General features: G+C 37.3%; 3 protein-coding genes across 3 annotated transcripts; 2 read left to right on the forward strand and 1 right to left on the reverse strand.

Annotated features, from left to right (window-relative positions):
• The first annotated feature begins 1,887 nt into the window (after positions 1-1,887).
• LOC137741839 (uncharacterized) lies at positions 1,888-9,065 on the forward strand. Its single transcript, XM_068481544.1, has 8 exons — positions 1,888-4,242; positions 4,506-4,659; positions 4,797-4,879; positions 5,313-5,569; positions 6,019-6,105; positions 6,801-6,900; positions 7,055-7,265; positions 7,369-9,065. The coding sequence occupies exons 1-8, from the start codon at positions 1,888-1,890 to the stop codon at positions 8,556-8,558; spliced, it is 4,437 nt and encodes a 1,478-aa protein (XP_068337645.1). The 3' UTR covers positions 8,559-9,065.
• A 1,101-nt stretch (positions 9,066-10,166) lies between these two features.
• LOC137743317 (small ribosomal subunit protein uS13z/uS13y/uS13x-like) lies at positions 10,167-12,085 on the forward strand. Its single transcript, XM_068483184.1, has 4 exons — positions 10,167-10,295; positions 10,406-10,566; positions 11,371-11,559; positions 11,746-12,085. The coding sequence occupies exons 1-4, from the start codon at positions 10,293-10,295 to the stop codon at positions 11,849-11,851; spliced, it is 459 nt and encodes a 152-aa protein (XP_068339285.1). The 5' UTR covers positions 10,167-10,292; the 3' UTR covers positions 11,852-12,085.
• Positions 12,086-17,129: 5,044 nt separating this feature from the next.
• LOC137741288 (transcription repressor OFP12-like) lies at positions 17,130-18,276 on the reverse strand. Its single transcript, XM_068481009.1, has one exon. The coding sequence runs from the start codon at positions 18,188-18,190 to the stop codon at positions 17,444-17,446; it is 747 nt and encodes a 248-aa protein (XP_068337110.1). The 5' UTR covers positions 18,191-18,276; the 3' UTR covers positions 17,130-17,443.
• Positions 18,277-19,386: the final 1,110 nt, after the last annotated feature.

The following is a 19,386-nucleotide window of genomic DNA, read 5'->3' on the forward strand; positions in this document are numbered from 1 at the left end:
GTAAGTAAAAATATCAATTTGTCGCTATGTTTCTATCCACAGTACATTCGTTTATTCATTCGCTATGTCCTTAAAGGCATGATTATTTCATAGAAATGCTTGCCATTTTATCTTAATTTCATAAGATTACTTACCATATCCGGCCAAACAAAACGGATTACTTACCTTAACCATGATGTGAACGTCTTTAATTTACGCAACGCTTGTAGGATTAATTTGCTAATTAAGCTTTGCCCCTATTAGGCTCGTTGGTTGGTGGGTGACAGAATCCATTGGTCGCACATTACAAGACAGGATCCAACTGTTTTTTGTGACTCATTGTCGACCTTATCATAAACAAACTCACAAGTCTTTCGGTCAATTTAGGAACACAAGTTTTCAATGTCCTCGATTCCGTTCGGACTTAGAATGACTTACATCTCGTTTAAATGTATTTTTAAAATGACTGAAAACACTTTTAGTGAAAATATTTTTAGAATCAATCTTTAGTAAATATGCAAGTAAATCTTAAAAAAACATTTAAAGTACTTTCTGGAAGAAGCACATAACTGATGCTTTTTGCAGAAAGCACTTTAAGTGCTTTTGGAACCCAGAAACATATTCTCTAAAATTGCTTTTAGTTATTTTAAAAGTATATTCAAACGAGTCATTACTCCACCTCACAAAAAAATATTTTTAGTTATTTTAAAAACATTTTTAAACGATCCCTAAGTTAATAACATATCAAAATCTATTTAATATAATTTCACCAATTAATAAGATCCCAGACGTTACTTCAAACCTTCAATACAATGAAGTAAAACCCAAAATAAAGATAATTATCAAAACTAATTAAGCATTGTAATTTTTTTTTTAATAAACGATATTATCTACACTAAGAGAAGGTGGCGTAGTCTTCAATGAACCTTCATAAAATTCACTTTTGACGAAAATCAAAACTAAAATCTCTCACTCAAAGATGAATACCTATAAATCATAACACTAAGTGACTATCGTAAACTTTTTATTAACAACAAAAGAAAAATTAAGCGTTGTAAATTGAGATAATATGGTAAGTTGAAGAGTCAAATATTAAAATAAATAAATATGTACAATTTAGATATCAATTAATTAAAGGAAAACTAATAAAAAAATGCTTGAAAATTTAAGCTTTAACGATAAAGACAAAATAAAAAGTAGATTAAATAGTATCAAGATTAATTTTTTAGTATAAAAATGTAATTATTCATTAAAATAAATAGTATCAAAAAATTTTCGTTAAAGTTTCCAATAGTTAATCGTTCAAAACAAGATATCAATTAATTAATAGAAAAAGGTCCCGTGAGAAAAGGACTTATGCCCCATGTGACAAAAAATTACCATCCACCTCACCAAAAAAAAAAAAAATTTAAATTAAAACAGAAATTTCCAATTTGTTGTAATTTATGGAGGGAAAACCACAAAATCACCCCCGAAAAAATAAAAAATAAAAAAGCAAAGGGAAAGCTTGCAAATCCCCAAAGGCTTCCTTGTCTCTATCAAGAATCTCTCTCCCCTTCAATTTCTTCCCCAATTTCACAAAGCGCCATGGCTGAACCACTGAAGCTTTTGGGTCACGTGCCGCGCACGCGCTCGTGAGAGAGGCGTCAGAATTTCCCCCCGTGACTTTGCATTGACTGGGACCTTCGTCAACCCATTGTCGCGGCTGGTGATCTGGTCAGTCCGTACACGCTCAAAACATTTCACTGATTTCCATATATAGTATATATTTTTATGTAAATATTTTCTTTACTTTTTTGGTTACAGGGTAGGGTTAATTCTTGAGAGAAGAGCTTTTTAGCTGTTGGTTTTGTGTAATTAAGTTCAAAACTGAAGTGGGTTTTCTGTGATTAGGGTGTATCGCGAGAGATGCTGAGATCTGGGAAGGTAAGGGGTGAGAGGGATAAGCAAATTGGTGTTCAGAAGAAAGGGGATGAGTTGAAACAGGGCGGTTTGGATTCTGGCGGGGAGAAAACCCGGCATTTGGTTTTGGGCGGGGCGGAGGAACCCGAGAAAGAATTTGTGGGGGAGGGTGGCGAGGAGGGTGGGACTGAAAATGGTGGAGCCGCTGAGAGTGGGAAGAAGAGGTGTGTTGGTAATGGTGAAGAAATTGGTGATGAGGGTGTTGAGATAAAGTGGGTGAAGGAAAAAGAGGCAGATGGTGAAGTGCGAATTTTTGGGCTGGTTTTCCGATCACAGTTAGCGGCAGATGGAGGGGGTGATAAGGAGGTGAGCAATGGGGAACTGGTTGCGGAAAGTAGAGAAAATGACGGGTCTCAGAAACAATGTAGTGAGGTAAACAATGAAAGGAGGAAGGAAATGGAGGTGGATGGTAAAGTGCAAGTTGTTGGTCGAGTTCTGTGGTCACAGTCAGCGGTGAATGGAGGGTGTGATAAGGTTGTGAGTGATAGTGTTCTGGATGCCGAAAGTAGAGAAAGTGATGGGTCTGACAAGCAATGTAATGAGGTAAAAGATGAAGGGGTTGATCTGTTGGGTCAGAGTGAAAATGTGGGAGTAGGTGAGACTGGGAAGAAAAGGAGGCGGGTTGATAATGGTGAAGAAATTGATAATGATGCTCTTGAGAAGAAAAAGGTCAAGGAAGATGTGCTAACTACAGTTAGGATTCTGCGGTCACGAGTTGTGGTAAATGGGGTGTGTGATAAGGCAGGGAGTGATGGGTCTCGCAAGAAATCTTCCAAGGTTAAAAACGAAGGGGGTGATCAGTTGCTTGAACGTTTTGCAAAGAAGTTGGAAGGAAAGAGAGGGGGCCTACTCAAGGTGGAAAAGGAAGAAAGTGATGGTTCGGGTGCCGTGCTACAGAAACGTAAGCGCGGGAGACCTAAGAAGGTGCAAACGGAAGAGAGTGATCTGTCGGTTGGTCCGTTGAGAAAGAAGTCAAAATTGGAGCACAAGAGACCACTTAAGGTGCAAAAGACTAATGTGGGTTTGAAAGGAAAGCTTGCTAAGGAAGGTAATATGGTTTTGAGATCACGAGAAAGAATTAAAGTGAATATGACAATTAACGGTTCATATCTGGTAAGGAGGAATATTGGGAAAGAGTTTGATGTGAAGGCCTTTTCTCCAGCTAAAAGGGATAAAAAAGGAAATGATTTGGAGAATGAGGACAGTGAGAATGGAGAAGGAAATAATGAATGGAAACAGAAACAGAAGGGAAATAAAGAACGGAAAAAAAAGCGGAAGGGTCAGGATCGAGATTGCGCCAGAAGTAAGCAAAAACAGTTAGTGAGAGATAAAATAGTGGATCTAATTATGCGTGCAGGTTGGACCATTCAATATAGGCCTAGGAATGGCAGAGATTACAAGGATGCAGTGTATGTAACTCCAGCAGGACAGACTCACTGGTCAGTCACCAAGGCTTACACAACCCTAAAAATGAATTGTGAAAATTGTGAAAATAATTCCGAATTTTGTAAGCCTAGCTTCAAATTTACTCCGATACCACCGGAGGAAATTGACATGTTAGCAAGGATACAAATTGTGAAAAGGGTGGGGAAAAAGAAAGGGAAGAAGGGGAAAAATGGAATGGAGGGCGGGATTAGTGAAAAGCAAAAGAAGAAAAAGGCCGGGAATGCAGTGGATGGAGTTATTGGAGAGAAAAAGAAAAAGAAATTGGGTAGGCCATTCAAAGGGAAACGTTTACTTATTGAGAAGGATGATTCAGCAGGTGCAGCATGCAAGGGAAGGCGAAGTTTACGTAAGACAAAAAATAGAAGGCGATGTGGTCTGTTGGTTCGGAACTCTGAGAATGCGGATTCAGATAATGATGGCCATGTACCATATGACGGGAAAAGAACAGTACTTGCCTGGATGATTGATTTGGGAACCCTATCACTTAATTCGAAGGTGAAGTACATGAACAGGAGAAAGACACAGGTGCTTCTTGAGGGTAACATTACAAGAGATGGAATTCATTGTGGTTGCTGTGGAGAAACAATCTCAATTTCGAAGTTTGTATCCCACGCCAAAAGTGATTACTCTGAGCCGTTTAAACATATATATGTAGACTCAGGGTCTACTCTTTTGCAATGCCTGCTTGACTCATGGAATAAACAGGATGAATATGAACGTCGGGGATTTCATTTCGTGGGTGTTAACTGGGAAGACCCAAATGATGATACGTGTGGAATCTGTGGAGATGGTGGGGACTTGATTTGTTGTGATGGCTGTCCATCAACATTCCACCAAAATTGTTTAGAGATAAAGGTACTTTTGTAGAGCCAATTATAAATTGTTCTAACTACATGAAGAAACATTTATATCGCCATTTTATCATTGCCCATTCTGCCCTCTAAGACTGTTGTAAATATATAGTGCCCTTGGGGTATCACTTTAACTAATTGCATAGTGGGAATCTGGGATGTCCTGAGAATTAACTGGAAGCATTTTGATATGCCTAGAAACTGGAGATCGTTTATACCTCTGGTTTGTTTTGAAGCAGATGAGAACTCTATTCTTATATTTTGCAGAAGTTCCCCTCAGGTGATTGGCATTGTGTATATTGTTCATGCAAATTTTGTGGGAAGTTTGGCAGTAATATATGCGAAAGCAATGGCATTGACACTGACACTGACAATTTAGCAGCGTCAGCATTAGTTACCTGCCATGTGTGTGAGGAAAAATGTATTAACTCTACATTCTATCCTTTTTCGTTTTCCGTGCTAGATTTGGTTTTCCCTTAATGTTATTAGTATTTGATCTGCGTTACCCAAATTCAGTACATTTGGCAAAATCTAATAAAAAAAACCTTTTCTTTTTAGTTCACCAATCCTGTATTCAGGCAAAGGATGCTGTAAATGATGATTTTAATGGTCCATCCTTCTGTGGGAAGAATTGTCAAGAGGTACTACATTTTTGATCTATACTACATTTTTGATCTATTGTTGTAACATTAGCTTGGGATTGCAATATTTGTGTGGGCTTTGGTGCATGCATCCGTAGTTTCATGTACTATTTGTAGTAGTAAAATGATATTGTGCTGCACACATTCGGGATCTGCATGCAACAGGGGCTAAAAGATTTGACAGTTTTTCTTAATGCTTCAGTTGTAGGAAGATTGCTTACACTAGTTTTAAAGAGATGCTTACAAAGCGTTATCTATGTATATAGGAATTATTAACAATGCATGCAGATTTAAATGTTTTATGAATTTGAGTTGTTTTCACTTTTCAGTTTTAATTCTAACGAGATCTCAGAGAAATTCTTTTGATCAATTTGTCTATCCATTATCTATTGTCGCCATTTGTATGTAATTCATAATGTTTTTGTCATGGCAGCTATTTGTGAGTCTTCAGATGCTTCTTGGAGTGAGGCAAGAAATTGAAGAAGGATTTTCATTGACTCTGATTCGCCGATCTGATATCAGCTCAATTTCTATTTGTGACACACCACAGACGGATGATTGTGATTCAAAGCTAATTGAATGCAACTCCAAGCTGGCTGTTGCATTTTTAATAATGGACGAGTGTTTTTTGCCTATGGTTGACCACAGAAGTGGAGTCAATTTGATCCATAATATTCTGTATAATCGTGGGTAAGCATACTTTAATCCTCAGTTTTGTGTGCGTGTATGTCTATGTGGATACCAAACTACTTTTAATTGGTTTGGACTAGTATAATGTCTTTGTCTTGGAATAAGTACGATGGTGTGCAGTATCTCACTGCGAACATGTTTGATGGTCATAATAATATAAATATGTTTCGAGTTCAAGGTGGTGGATGTTAGAATTATGTACCTAGGTAAAGTTTTGGTGCTTGACCATATGAAAATAAATTTGTGTTTCTAATCATGTTTTTCTAATTTTATGTAGAGAGCTCTACATAATTTACTTTGTCCTTTTATCTTCTATGTGGGTATAGTTTGCATTCAAACAAGTTTGAAAGAATATTTCATTCCATATATTGCAAATTATCTCTTCACCACTTTTTAACGTGTAGAAATATATACTTTTATTAATGATTTTATAATTTTCAATTATCCAGGTCAAATTTTAGCAGACTGAATTATAGTGGTTTCTTAACTGCAATTCTAGAGAGAGGTGATGAGATCATTTCAGCAGCATCCATCCGGTATGTTACTGCCTCCTACATCACAGTTAATCAATGCAATTTCTACTAGTTCTGGGCCAGTTATTCTGACAAATAGTTTTAACACGGACTGCAAACTAAGTCTTGTAGAAAATTTCAGCCAAATGAACAATAATAAATAATAAAAAATAAAAAAAACATTGAGCTGTAAAGGTTGCCTTTCCAATTACCCAGTTATTGTTCATTTTCTGAATTGCCTTGTATCGATTTTGTAGCTATATTTCTTGTAAATGATGCCAAAACTTGGGATGTCGCTTCGAGTCTTTCTTTCCAACCATAACTTTAGTAATTAGCAGATTAGCCTGGTTCAGAATTCTAGTTGCTCAATGCCGATAGGGACTTCTATTGCTGAATAAAGGAAATTCTGGAACCAATGAGTTTGATTGGAATTTATTTTCTGCTGCTCCATCTCTCCCTACCCAATTAACTTGGAAGCAAAAAATCAGAAGAATTCAAACTTACATTTCACCTTCTCATGGCTAGAAGATTTACTGTTAAAATAATGGTTGTGATCATTCTTTAAAACCCGCTCCCCTTTCTTTCTTTATTATTTATTCGTAATTCCTCTCTTGCATTGGGTTATACATAGCTGTAATTCTAAGCAAGTAGAATGGCTTTTATGAGTTTGTGTTGTATGCAATTATGTTCTGACACTACGTTGCTGCTTGGTCGATCAGGATTCATGGGAACTATTTAGCAGAGATGCCATTTATTGGGACCCGCTATATGTATAGGCGTCAAGGAATGTGCCGTCGGCTTCTAACTGGAATCGAATCTGTATGGTCATTGTTCAGTTCAAACGCCTTTGCTTCTTTTTTTTTTCCTTGTCCTTACACTTTCATAACTTTAAGAAGAATCTTTTTGTGTCCTCACTGTGTACTGATCCCTAACTTTCTATTTCTTTTGTGCCGTTTTTCTGATCCACGATTAGGCTCTCAGCTCATTGAATGTTGAAAGATTGGTTATACCTGCGATCTTGGAACTCAGAGAAACATGGACTTCTGTTTTTGGTTTTAAGCCCCTTGAAGGATCAAGCAAGCAGAGGATGAAAAACATGAATGTATTGGTTTTCCCTGGTGTAGATATATTAGAGAAGCCATTGTCGAAGCACTTACCAGAAGCAAATATGATTCTTGCTGAAGGTATTTAGGAAATCAGCAGAAACGAGCATGTGTTGATTTAGCACATTGTTTCTGTCAATTGTATCTTCTTGTTGTATGACTTACGTTGTATTTGCTCTTGTAGGTGTGAGGTCCACCGAACTTGAGGATCAGCAACTCAAGCAAGACGTTTTATGTGATACTAATGACAAACGTTTGGCTGCGTCTGGAAGTGAAGCATCAGCACCCTGTGGAAACGAGGCAACTGATGAACTTGCTGATTTTGAATCCAATACACAGCATATCTGTGGTGTTTCTCAGGATAATCTGGAGGAGAAAAGCATTCCTCCTCAATCAACTTGTGATGTTCATGAACAAACTGAGGAGGTTGATGAATATCAGAGTTCTGCTTCAGTTCCTGATGTAGCCACAGTGGAAGTGGAGACCCAACAAGGCCAGCATATCATGCCTGAAGTCGAAAGCAAATCTTTGACGTCACATCGTAGTGATTCTGATGCCACTGACTCTTGTGTAATGATTCTTTCTGCTTCCAGGGAGGTCACTGAAAAAATTGATTGTGAGGTCAGAATAGAAGATGACACGTTTGAGAATCACGATGCTCATGACGAAGGATCTATTTGCCGCTCTACTGAAAATGCCACTGAGCTGCAGAGCATGGTACATGAAGCAAAAGTTCCTGATGAAACTACTGTCTGCCATGATTCAAAAACTACAACTCGGGCATCTCAAGAGGCAAGCGACCTTAAGCATCAGGATTCTCAAAATTTGCAGGTTTCAGGATCTATTTCCTGCCCAGATGGAAAGATGCCTGAAACTTGTGCACCGGAATATAACCGTACTGGTGCTCAGCATACACCTGCAGTGATTGTTGAGGTGCATCCAGAATCTATCGAGTGTTATGGCTCTGAAATTCTGACTGAACCTAGCAAGGTTGCCAGAGATGTACTAAACCCGACTCCCCTGTTGTCTCACCCGAAAGCAGATGAGTTTGAAGGCAATGGGCTCGACACTCATGAAGTTGCAGATGGGTTTGAAGGCAACGGGATTGACACTTATAAAGTTGAATCTGCTCCAGCTGACAGAGATTCTCATCTTACATGTGGACATGCCAACTCCCTGGAGGTTACTGATTTGAACTTAACCCCGGAAGAGTATCAGAACACAATATCCGTGAAGCAATCAGAACTCAATTCTCAGGTTGATAATACAAGTCCCACACAGTGCAACTCGAGCAATACCCCTGCTGTGGCTCTTCACTGCGCATCCGTTGGGGGTACTTCAGAGGCGGTTATTCTATCAAACCAGGCTAGGTGATGACATATGTCGATATACTGACGAAGTAAAAGCTGGAGGCTTTTCCGTAACAGCAGAGTCTCCAACGGCGAAAGAGCAGTAGAAGTGTTTTGGCAAAGGGTTGAAAACTGATCTTATCGCTTGTTAGAAAGCAATACAGTTTTTGGTTCCTTAAGACTTGGAGCTTCAAGCCATGATTCTCCCATTGTTGGAAACTGGGGAGTAAATGTATAGTTTTTTTTCCGGGGAATGATTCGTGCATGCTATTCTTTTCGCCTTCCGCACGCCTCTATTTTTCTAGCCGCTGGATTAAACAAATCAATGGAAAATCAATGGCCCGATTTAAGAAGAGTGCAGAAGTTGGAAAGGGTGTGCGTAAATCACTCCCATTTTTGGGGTCGCAAAGTACAGAAGTTAGAATTACCAGACTTTATAGCATTTTATGGCTTTGGTGGGTTAGCAAGTTTTGGCCTCCTGGTGCTCATTGTATTATCAAACGATTCATTTGCTTCAACTATGAAAAAAAAAAGCCTATCATTTTTGTATAGATCTCTTGCTATTAATTGTTGAAAGTGTTTTTTTTTGTTCTGTCACCGTGATGGAGATATCACTAAAAACTCGTAGTAAAGAGAGATTCTTAAGCATCACCGGTAGTGTACGGTCATTTTTTTGTATATAAACTGTTCGTGCAATAAGACCCATGATTGTGTTCAATCTATGATAAGGTAAAATTTTCTTCGTAATACGTTTCATCATTTACCTTTTTATTTAAAAAGGTTTTATTGGCATTCAAAAACCTCATATTCCTACGTATTTTTTTCTTTCTCCTTCCCCCGCTTTCTCATTTTTCTTTATTTATAGGTGCAAGACAAAGTAACTAAAAATCACGTGGAGTAGATTAGCCAAAGTTGATGTCTCTCGTACATCCGAGTTTGAATCTCTACTCTTATAATCAAGGTTAGTTTATGAAATATACTGAAGGAAAAAAAAAATCATTAATAAAACCCCTTGGGCCTTCCATAGTAGCTCGGAAAAAGTGAGTGTGATACCAATATATTAAACTCGTACAAGAATAACACTCCTACATTCGACCGAAAATTTGAATGTGATGCCAATATTGAACCCACGCTAGTGTAGTAGTAGTGTTATAAGTATCAAAATCAAGTTGCATGATTCTTATATATAGATATCATTGTCACTCAAACTATTGTAAAATGCCTTATAGAACAAGCATCTTTTAAACAAAGCAATATTTTAAACTACTTTAACTTGGAAATGAAATTTGAACTTGTGATCAAGGAGAAAGACTTAATCGAACGATCACCATCACGGTGTCATTTTTGTCTTTCAACACAAAGCCATGTGAAGTGAGATTAACATGTGACATTGTGTTAATAGGCTGGGAAGCACCGTGACCGTGTACCCAATCTATGAATCTATCTAAGTTTCTCTCGTAATCAAAATGATAGACACAACACCTTAACTAACTAACGTAACTCACATCTACTTCGAGCCCGGGCCATACTTGATGTTGTTGGTCATTTTATCGACCGGGCTTGAAAAGAAAAGAACTAAACGAAATATTGGGCTATTTCATTTATATTGGGCCATACCCCATTGGGTGGGTATATAAAATCAGTCACAAAGGCCGCGACGGCTATTTCTAGGGTTTCTGTTTGCTTCACTTCCGTCTTCACGGCACACACAGGCGCAGAGCTGCTCCAAAAGCTTCAAGATCCAAAACCCTAGCTAGCCATGGTCACTCTCTCTCTCTCTACTTTCTCTCTCCTTGCGTACTAATATATATGTCAAATGTCTGTTAATGTATGAAGTTAATTTATGTGTGTGTGAATTGGAATCTGCTGCAGTCTCTGGTAGCGAACGAAGAGTTTCAGCACATTCTGCGTGTGCTGAACACCAATGTGGACGGGAAGCAGAAGATTATGTTTGCCCTAACCTCCATCAAAGGTATCGGACGTCGTTTCGCCAACATTGTCTGCAAGAAGGCTGACGTCGACATGAACAAGAGGTGCCCCTTCTCTTCGACTCCCCTTTTCCAATTTCATCTGATTTTGTATGAATATTTGAAATCCAATTGCTTTTGCTTTGGACTGCATCTGTAGGAAGCGCTTCTGTTTGTAAAGTCTTAAGCACTTCTGTTAGAAGTGATTTTATTGTAACGCACGGCAATTTTTATTAAAAATAGGAAGCACATAGGATGTGCTTCCTCGAGAAGCACTAGAAGTGCGTTCTGGAGAAGCACTTAGAAGTGATTCTTGAAGAAGCATATGGCAGTTGCTTCTACAGGAAGGGCTTCTATGACACACAAGCACATTTACACTTTTCAGCCGAACATAGGTAGAAGCTCCTTTTGTTGTCAGAAACCACTTTTAGGACAGAAGTTGCAAACAGGAGAGCAACATTCATGGAACGGGATCACCACCTTGTGGCGTCCCAACCCAATAATACATTGCCATGTGAAGAAAAACTTGCACATGGCAATTCATTATTGGACAAAGGAGGCCACATGACGGTGAACCCGTTCCATGTTAGTCCTCTTAAAACAGACTTTTAGATGAAGTGAAAGTTTGATTATGCATATGTTTGTGGTTGAATTGTGATCATATCACCATACTCGTTTTGGTTTGTTTCATTTTTGCTATTGATTGTTATCTTCTGGCACAGTCTATGCTTAAATTTTCCCTTTTAATGATTCATTTTGAATGCATTGTATATGTTGTGCTGGCTGAGTTAATTGTAGTAGTGGTAGTGCATAAAGAGAAACCAGTTTGTTGTCGGAAATTTTGGGTTTGATGTGGATGATTCATTGTAGGGCTGGTGAACTGTCTGCCGCGGAGCTTGATACCCTCATGACGATTGTTGCGAATCCTCGCCAATTCAAAATTCCAGACTGGTTTTTAAACAGGAAGAAAGATTACAAGGACGGGAGGTACTCTCAAGTTGTTTCGAATGCATTGGACATGAAGCTGAGGGACGACCTCGAACGCTTGAAGAAGATCAGGTTTGCTATCGACTATTAGTAGTTGTTCCTTTGATACGTGTCATTTGTGTGCTGTATTTCACAATGCCTTCTTAACATGGATTTCACAATGCCTTTGATTGGGTTTTCTTGTATTTGTGAGACTGTTTGCTCTCTTTAGCCGTTTATCATATACGATTGAGTTGGTGAGTGTGTGTAATGTGACAGGAACCACCGTGGTCTCCGTCACTACTGGGGTCTCCGGGTGCGTGGGCAGCACACCAAGACCACCGGTCGCAGAGGAAAGACTGTTGGTGTCTCCAAGAAGCGATAGTCTGCTTACTCATTTTCCATTTCTTGAGCTCGTTGCTGGATGTTTACATGTTAGCTTGAGAAATTTTGCTTCTTTAGTATATCTGAGAATGTTTTTGAACGCTGAAATACACGTTTTTGGATTGTTTCGGGGATTTAATTTCTATTTTTTTTTTTTTTTTTTTTTTTTAACCCGAGGCATATTTTCGTTAATTGTAAGTGCACTAATTTTCCATAGTGAATGTGTTCCAGCATATATCAGTATTGTTAAGTGCCCTAAAAGTTTTCATTACTATGTTCATTTGGTGGTCGCTGTCTAGACGGATAGAATCTCCCTTGCAACTAAGATGTAGTTCTAATGTCGTTACTTGCTCAATAGATGTTTGTCACGTATTTGAAAAGTGAACTACCCATTTCGTTTAGATGGGATTGAGAGTGAGTTATCCAGTCGAATCCAATGCAGTAACCTCCCATCAGAATGGAGTCTTCTCCAATCCAATCCTATAGAGATCCCTCCCATACAGAATTGGGACTTGTAAGCTGCGTTTTGTTCGATGGTTGGTCAATGGATGTCATTTTTTTTTCTTACACGAGCAATATTGGATAAGGAAAACTCGAGACATCGGTTATAGGGGATCAATTGAGCTACAAACTCTGTTGGTTAAGAACAATCATATTTTAGGAAGGGGGTGGTAAGTGCAACGGTGGAAGACGATACGACTGAGGAATGCTGGTCACTCAGCTTTTGATTAGATATCAAAGGTGAAGAGTAAATGGATGTAATGTCTTAATCACAAAGGAAGATTCTATTCCCTTCTAATGACTTTTCTCCTCTCTTCTCCTATTTGAATGGTTGCGATTATACCATGTTAACATCTTATATTGATTTTTTTATAGAAATTGTTATTAATACTTCAAAAATCTCATTCTACACTCCAAACATTCTATATTAGGAAGAAAAATACACTTGTGAGGAGTGTAGAATGAGATTTTTGAAGTGTCAATAACACTTTTTGTTTTTTTTTTATAAAAACAAAAAGAAAAGTATGAGAGGAAGAAAGAAGGTGATGATAATAGGATGGGAGAGAATCTTACTTCCTTAATCTCAACCCTTACTATCAAACCCAAAGATAAATTATCATAAAATCGTAATTGCCCAATAACCAAGAGATCGAGATTCCATGTTTATAAAAGTATAATAATAATACGTTGGACCTCCAATCTGCCCTCATCAGGTTCAAGTTAAAGCATAAACAAACACATTTGGGCAGAAACATTGAGGTTAACAAAATTTTTTTTAAAAAAAAAAAAAAAAAAAAAAAACATAATATTTAATTACTTAAATATGAGTAGAAACTCATACTCAAAATTGTTCGTTGTCAATTTATAGAACTTCGTGTTTATAATCAGAATCGTTCATATTATTAATCATCCTATAAGTGCTTTTGGAATCCAAAACCAATTTCACTAACAACGATTTAAGTCATTTTAAAAGTACATCCAAACAAGTTCATAATTTGTCTCGCATTGTTTAATTAATGAATTCATCACCCCCACCCGCGCCCCCGCCAAAAAAAAACTAGCATCATGTACTGCCAATTAACTAGACTTCGCAATTAGAGTTTTATATTGTTCCTAATTGTGGATTAGCTTGTGATTGAGTGTGAAACAAAGGGCGCACAGATGATTTGCTCGTTGAAAGTTCAGAAGTTCAAGAGCGGACCTCCTTTTGTGATTTGTGTTGGATTCTTAATTAAGGAAGCTAAAAGTTTCCAAAAAAAAAAAAAAAAAAAAAAAAAAAAATTAAGGAAGCTAAAAGGGAAGTGTTGGATGAATTGGTTAAGAGAAATGCTAAGAAGACTCTTTAAAATTGAGATTCTTTATAGATTCTTTGACATCTTATGCTTTTGGAAAATGTTTTATAATGATGACGCCAAAGTTGACATTAAACTGTGAGGTGTCAGAGAGTTCCACTTTCAAGAAAGTCCTTTTAGCATTTCTCATGTGCTAAATCACTTGTTAGTTTCTATCATCGAAGTAAGTAGTGTTTTTTAAATGCGTTTTCTCTTCTCACACTTTTTCTCTTGCTTTTGTCTCTTGATTTTTCGTTATTTGTTCAGTTCAAATATCGTTTGGATGTGCTTTTAAAATGACTGAAAGCGTTTTTAGAGAAAATATTTTTTGGTTCCAAAAGCACTTAAAGTGCTTTTCCAAAATTTACTTGCATTTTTACTAAGGATTGCTTCCAAAAATATTTTCACCAAAAGCACTTTCAGTTATTTTAAAAACACATCCAAACAAGAACATTAGTGTACAAGGAAGTGTGTGAGTCGACATCAAAGCATATCATGATCAAGAAATGTTACCCAACAGTTACATAAGGTGATGGGGACTAAACTTGGATCACACTTGTCTCTATTCTCTACTCGGGAACCTTCCACCAATCGACAAATGTTTACATATTTTATAATACAGATGCTTTTCCTTCAAAATTACGTAATTAACTACCACATGCTTGTCCCAAACAAGCATATATAATAGCATTAACATCTTTGTTTGTCTTTTAACAAAATGTTTCGAAATGACCCCCCAAACGAAGATAAAATCTCCCCTCCTTTTTACTAGCCACGGGGATCCACGGAGTAGTTTCCTGAGCAAATGTAGTTGTCGTGAAGATACCTTTCTTATTTCTTAGTGGAAGATCGGAAAAGATTTCTCTTCACCACGGACCGATTGAATCTGCCGTAGACACCCAATAACCCCCACAAGGCAGGCTAGAAGAGTAAGAGGACAATAAGCGAAGAGTTGTGCTTTCGTTTCTTTGCTTTGTTGAAATTGAAATGAAATTCTTTCAAAAGGGTGTAGGTATAATGCACACAAGCCAAGTCAAGAAAGGGACGTGAGGGTAGGGATGACTGTATTTTTTGGAGCGAACTGTAGGTGAATTTGGATACAAGTTATGCTTTGGATTGAAAGACAATTCCGAAACTGCTTTGTCTAGAACTGTTTTTTATCAAACTTTAAGTACAAGTGAGCGCATACAATGTTTTGTAGTACAACTCACGCTTAAGGACATTAGTACGAAAGTAATATACTTCAATGTATGACATAACACCAAGAAAACATAGAGTTGGACGAGCGGTTAAGGATTCAATAAACAAAAATCCAATAACAAGGATGTAGCATGGAGCAACAAGTAGTTGAACGTGAACATGCATGGTTGTAGCTATGCATATCACAAAAGGTGAAAAGAGCAGTCGGCCCCCTCAGCACATGCTTTTCTATCTATCCAAGTTAAGTGCATTGCTATTTTCTATTAACTTGCTCCTACATACACAGAGAGACCAATTTAACCTAATAGCCATAGCTAGCCAAGAGGTACTGGAAGCAGGCTCGCAGGCTTTTTAGGTTGAACACTTGAACTCTCGTTATCAATTACCCGAAGTGTGTAAGATGTTTAATTTGGTGAGTAGTGAGTACCACTGTAATTCTGTATACAGGAGTAAAAGTACCCATGTTCACATGTTTAAGTTAGACCATGATCCACATTTCCCAAGAAGTTGAACTTTATCATGAACAATAATTGGATGCAGTAATAATACGGGTTAATTACATTAACACCTCATTAAATTTTATCGAGTTTTCATAAAACTCTCTCACGTTTTAAGACATTACACTTACACCCCTTAGGGGTTATATGAAAGAGAACTAAAATATGAGGGGATATATGAAAGGGAATTAAAACCTAAGGAGGTGTTAGTGTAATGTTTCAAACATGAGGGTATTTTGTAAAAACTCAATAAACCTAATGAGGTGTACTGTTAGTATGATTAAACCACACATATGAAATGTGATTTAAGCAAAAAAAAAAAAAAAAAAAATGAAAATAACCATTAGCGTATAGAATGCAAATTTTCAATAGTAGGTAAGATTAAGTGTTACGAAAATGTATGTCGTCAAATAATTTCCCTGTATATTTGTACACTTCTACCTGAGCAAGAGGTACCTATATACTACATAGTAACAGCTGCTGGACTTTCGTTTGTATTGTTGGTGAGAAAGTTAGGCAATGGTCAAAACTTACTTTCCCAACTAGGAAAGTATACAGATGCAACAAACTAGTTTCAAACTTTAAATGGAAATATACAAATTTTTTGGTTACATCACACCAACTATCCCAACTGAATATGTAAAATTTAATATCCGTGAAGTTTTATTGAAAAAAAAAATAACATTGATACAATTAAAAGTTGAACAATTTATTATAAGTTATAACTACAGGTGTCTTCACCAATGTGCTAACTATAATAACTTAATTACTACACACTTTAGAGGATGGTAAATTGTTATTAATTTTTTTTTTTTTAGATAATTAATGATGAACTATGGTTATCTATCATTTTTCGGGTCTGGAAAAGGGTAATTAGAAATTGCACCTTATCCGTAGCTATGATCAAACACATTAACAACTTACAAAATATCAAATCCAAGACCTTTTATTTTTTTCTTTAGAAAGTTGTTTGCACTTTTCCACTGAGCCAGTTATTGTAAATAAAGAACAGTAAATTATTGTAATTAGAGTCACAGCTCTAGGGGTGGACTAACTTAGAAGCAAAGAGGTCAGGTGACCCTTACATACTCTGGTTAATCTCCCTAGATAACTTGGGTACAACCCCTTTGATGCTTGAAGTTGCCCTCCTTGTATGCCTTCTATGTGCTTGATAAAATGCTTTGGGAGAGGAGCCTAGACTGTTGGGCAGCAAGGCATGCTTGGATTTGGGCATAGCATAGGGGATCTTTTGCGCGCAGCACCTTTCATCTCCTATTATTATTATTATTTTTGTACTACTTTATAATTTGAGTTGGTCAAAAATTTTAGTTTAGTCTAGTCTTAATATTGTTTATCTCTAATTTGTTTATTGGTTGCGATTACAAAGAAAAAAAAGAACAAGTAAAAAGACTGTCCAAAAATGCAAATGAATAAAATGGTAATCACAGAGAACAATCACAACTAACAAAGTATCCCCATTCTTAGACAAACATGAGATGCAATAATATCAATTAATTTGTTAATGTGCTCAAAATAAACGTGTTCCTTTGTTAAGGATTCATACAGAAGCAGTCTTGGAACATGTTAGTTACCTCATAAATAAGACTTTAACAGGTATGCAATATACACTTGCCAATGACTTCAAGCCTATCAAAACTCGAAGAAATGACAATTTGCATGCTATTTCTGTCAAAAAAAAAAAAAAAAAAAAAGATTTTGCTATACGTATTGAATTCTTACTTACCCCATATAATATTTCATTCATCCACCACTACACAGCTTCAGTTCTATTTTTGATTAAAATTTTACAACTAGTCATGTATATAGAGCTGAAAAACAGCTAAGCCACGAAACAAGGACAAGGCCCAGATACTAGAGAAGAAGATGAGAGACAAGATACCATAAGATTTGTCGATGTGATTGAAAACAAAAACAAAAAGATGGACCGATCGACTTAATTAAATATTATACATACATACATATGAACGAATTCAGATATTTTTTAATTTCTACTACTTAATATTGAAAAATATTGACGTCAATATTATAACGTTTGATTACTAACTAGATGCACCGTGAAATCTCACAAACGCCGGCCGTGAACTCCGGTTCTAATTCAATGCGGGAGCCTCCGGCGGGAGACGGCATGAGGCTGACAAGAAGATCAGCGAAAGCGCCGATAATAAACTTGTGGGTGCTCTTAGGGTTCAGTGCAAGATAGCACAGGAGGAGCTCATGCAAAAACTCCCAGTTGGATTTCTTCTTCACGTCCTCCGAGTCTGGCGTTCTCTCACGCGCCTCCACCATCTCCTGCATGGACCGACGGAAGTCGCGGTAGGGATCCGGGGAGAATGTGGGGATCGCCACGCTGTGGTTGATGAAGAGCGTGCGGTCTTCGGGCTCGGAGGCTGATGTTTTGGACAAGGATGACGTGGCGGCGAATGACGATTGGTCAACGATGGAGTTGGATCGGCCGGGAGAGGAGAAGAAGAAGCGTCGGGAGGCGAAGGCAGTGGCAAAGTCGGGGGTGGGGGAGTCTGTGTCCGTGTAGTCGTCGGAGGTGGAGAGGAGGGAGGAGCTGAGGGATTTTGAGGTGGTGTTGGTGGAGTCGAACAACGTGGACTGGTCGTCGTAGAGGGAGTTAAAGTTTTTAATCATGGACGTTGGTGACGTGGATGTGGATGTGGATGTGGATGCGGTGGCGGTTGGTAATGGACGGCTGTGAGCGTCGTCATCTAGGGTTGTACCCATTGGTGGCCGTCGGATCTTTGTGAAGCAGAGATTTAGGTTTCTTCCCAATGTGTTCGCCATTTTTTTCTCACAAATTAGAAGCAGCGACTGCAGAGAGAGAGAGAGAGAGAGGGAGATGTGCGAAGTCAGTATTTCTATATAGAATGTCTTGGTGGCGATGTAACTTGTAGTTTGTGAGATATTTTTTAGTGAGACCGTTATATATTATGTTACATTACATGTTGTTTTATAAATAGTGGGATATGTGTGTTAAAAATTAATAACTTAAAAAATAAAAATTTCCACCACTTGTATAAAAACACGTGATGTACCACTCGTGTTCTCGTTACAATTAAAAATTTCTCGTAGTTTGGTTTGAAAACGACAACCGGAAAGCCGTAAGGAGACTGTAAACTTCGGATATTTTTTCATGTGTCCGCAACATGTTAGTAAATTACGTATTGTGTTCCGAGTACATTAAAAACTTCTTGTAAAGTGAACTCAATTGTAACTCGGAACACAAATTTTTATAACTTATGCCACGTTTAATATGTGCCTAACCTTTAGATTCATATTAAACTCCAATCATCTGTTAAAACGGTCAAGAGTACGAATGTTCAGTAATTTCTTAGAGAGTTAAATGTAAAACCTTAGATAATAATCATACTTTCCCATTCCGTTTATTAAGTACATTTTAGTAGTTTGGTGTTTTCTTGCATTGAAAATGGAGTAAATATTTTGCGTGACCATGATATTATCATGTAACATTTCACGTTATAATATGTCTAATTGTTAATATAGACAGATGAAACATCAATCATTTCGTCTATAAGTAATGTTAGGGTAGGGATAGTAACGGTTCGGTTTTTGGGACGGAAATATTATATTCATCCCTATAACTACGAAAATTAACCATATTTATAACTGTAAAATAACCATCGGAGATTATCTAGAACCATAGTCACCGGGTAACAAATTTCCTATCAATTAAAGGTTATATTCATCTTCATGAAAAACAAAAAATTATATTCATCCAATTGACGCACAATAATTTAGTGAATACTAATTTCGTTATTAAATAGTCACGTCTAATAATAAAAATAAAAAACATAACAATAAATGAATTTTGTAGAGTATAAAAATAAGAGCATTGAATAAAACATTGATGATGTGGTCCGTTGATATCTCCCATAAGCATTATGTTTGATGCATAATGAATATAGTATAGCGTTTGATGCATAAGGAATATGGTATAGAGTTCATCGAATACTATTATA

Source organism: Pyrus communis, chromosome 8 (assembly GCF_963583255.1).
Source record: "Pyrus communis chromosome 8, drPyrComm1.1, whole genome shotgun sequence".
Lineage (NCBI taxonomy): Eukaryota > Viridiplantae > Streptophyta > Magnoliopsida > Rosales > Rosaceae > Pyrus > Pyrus communis.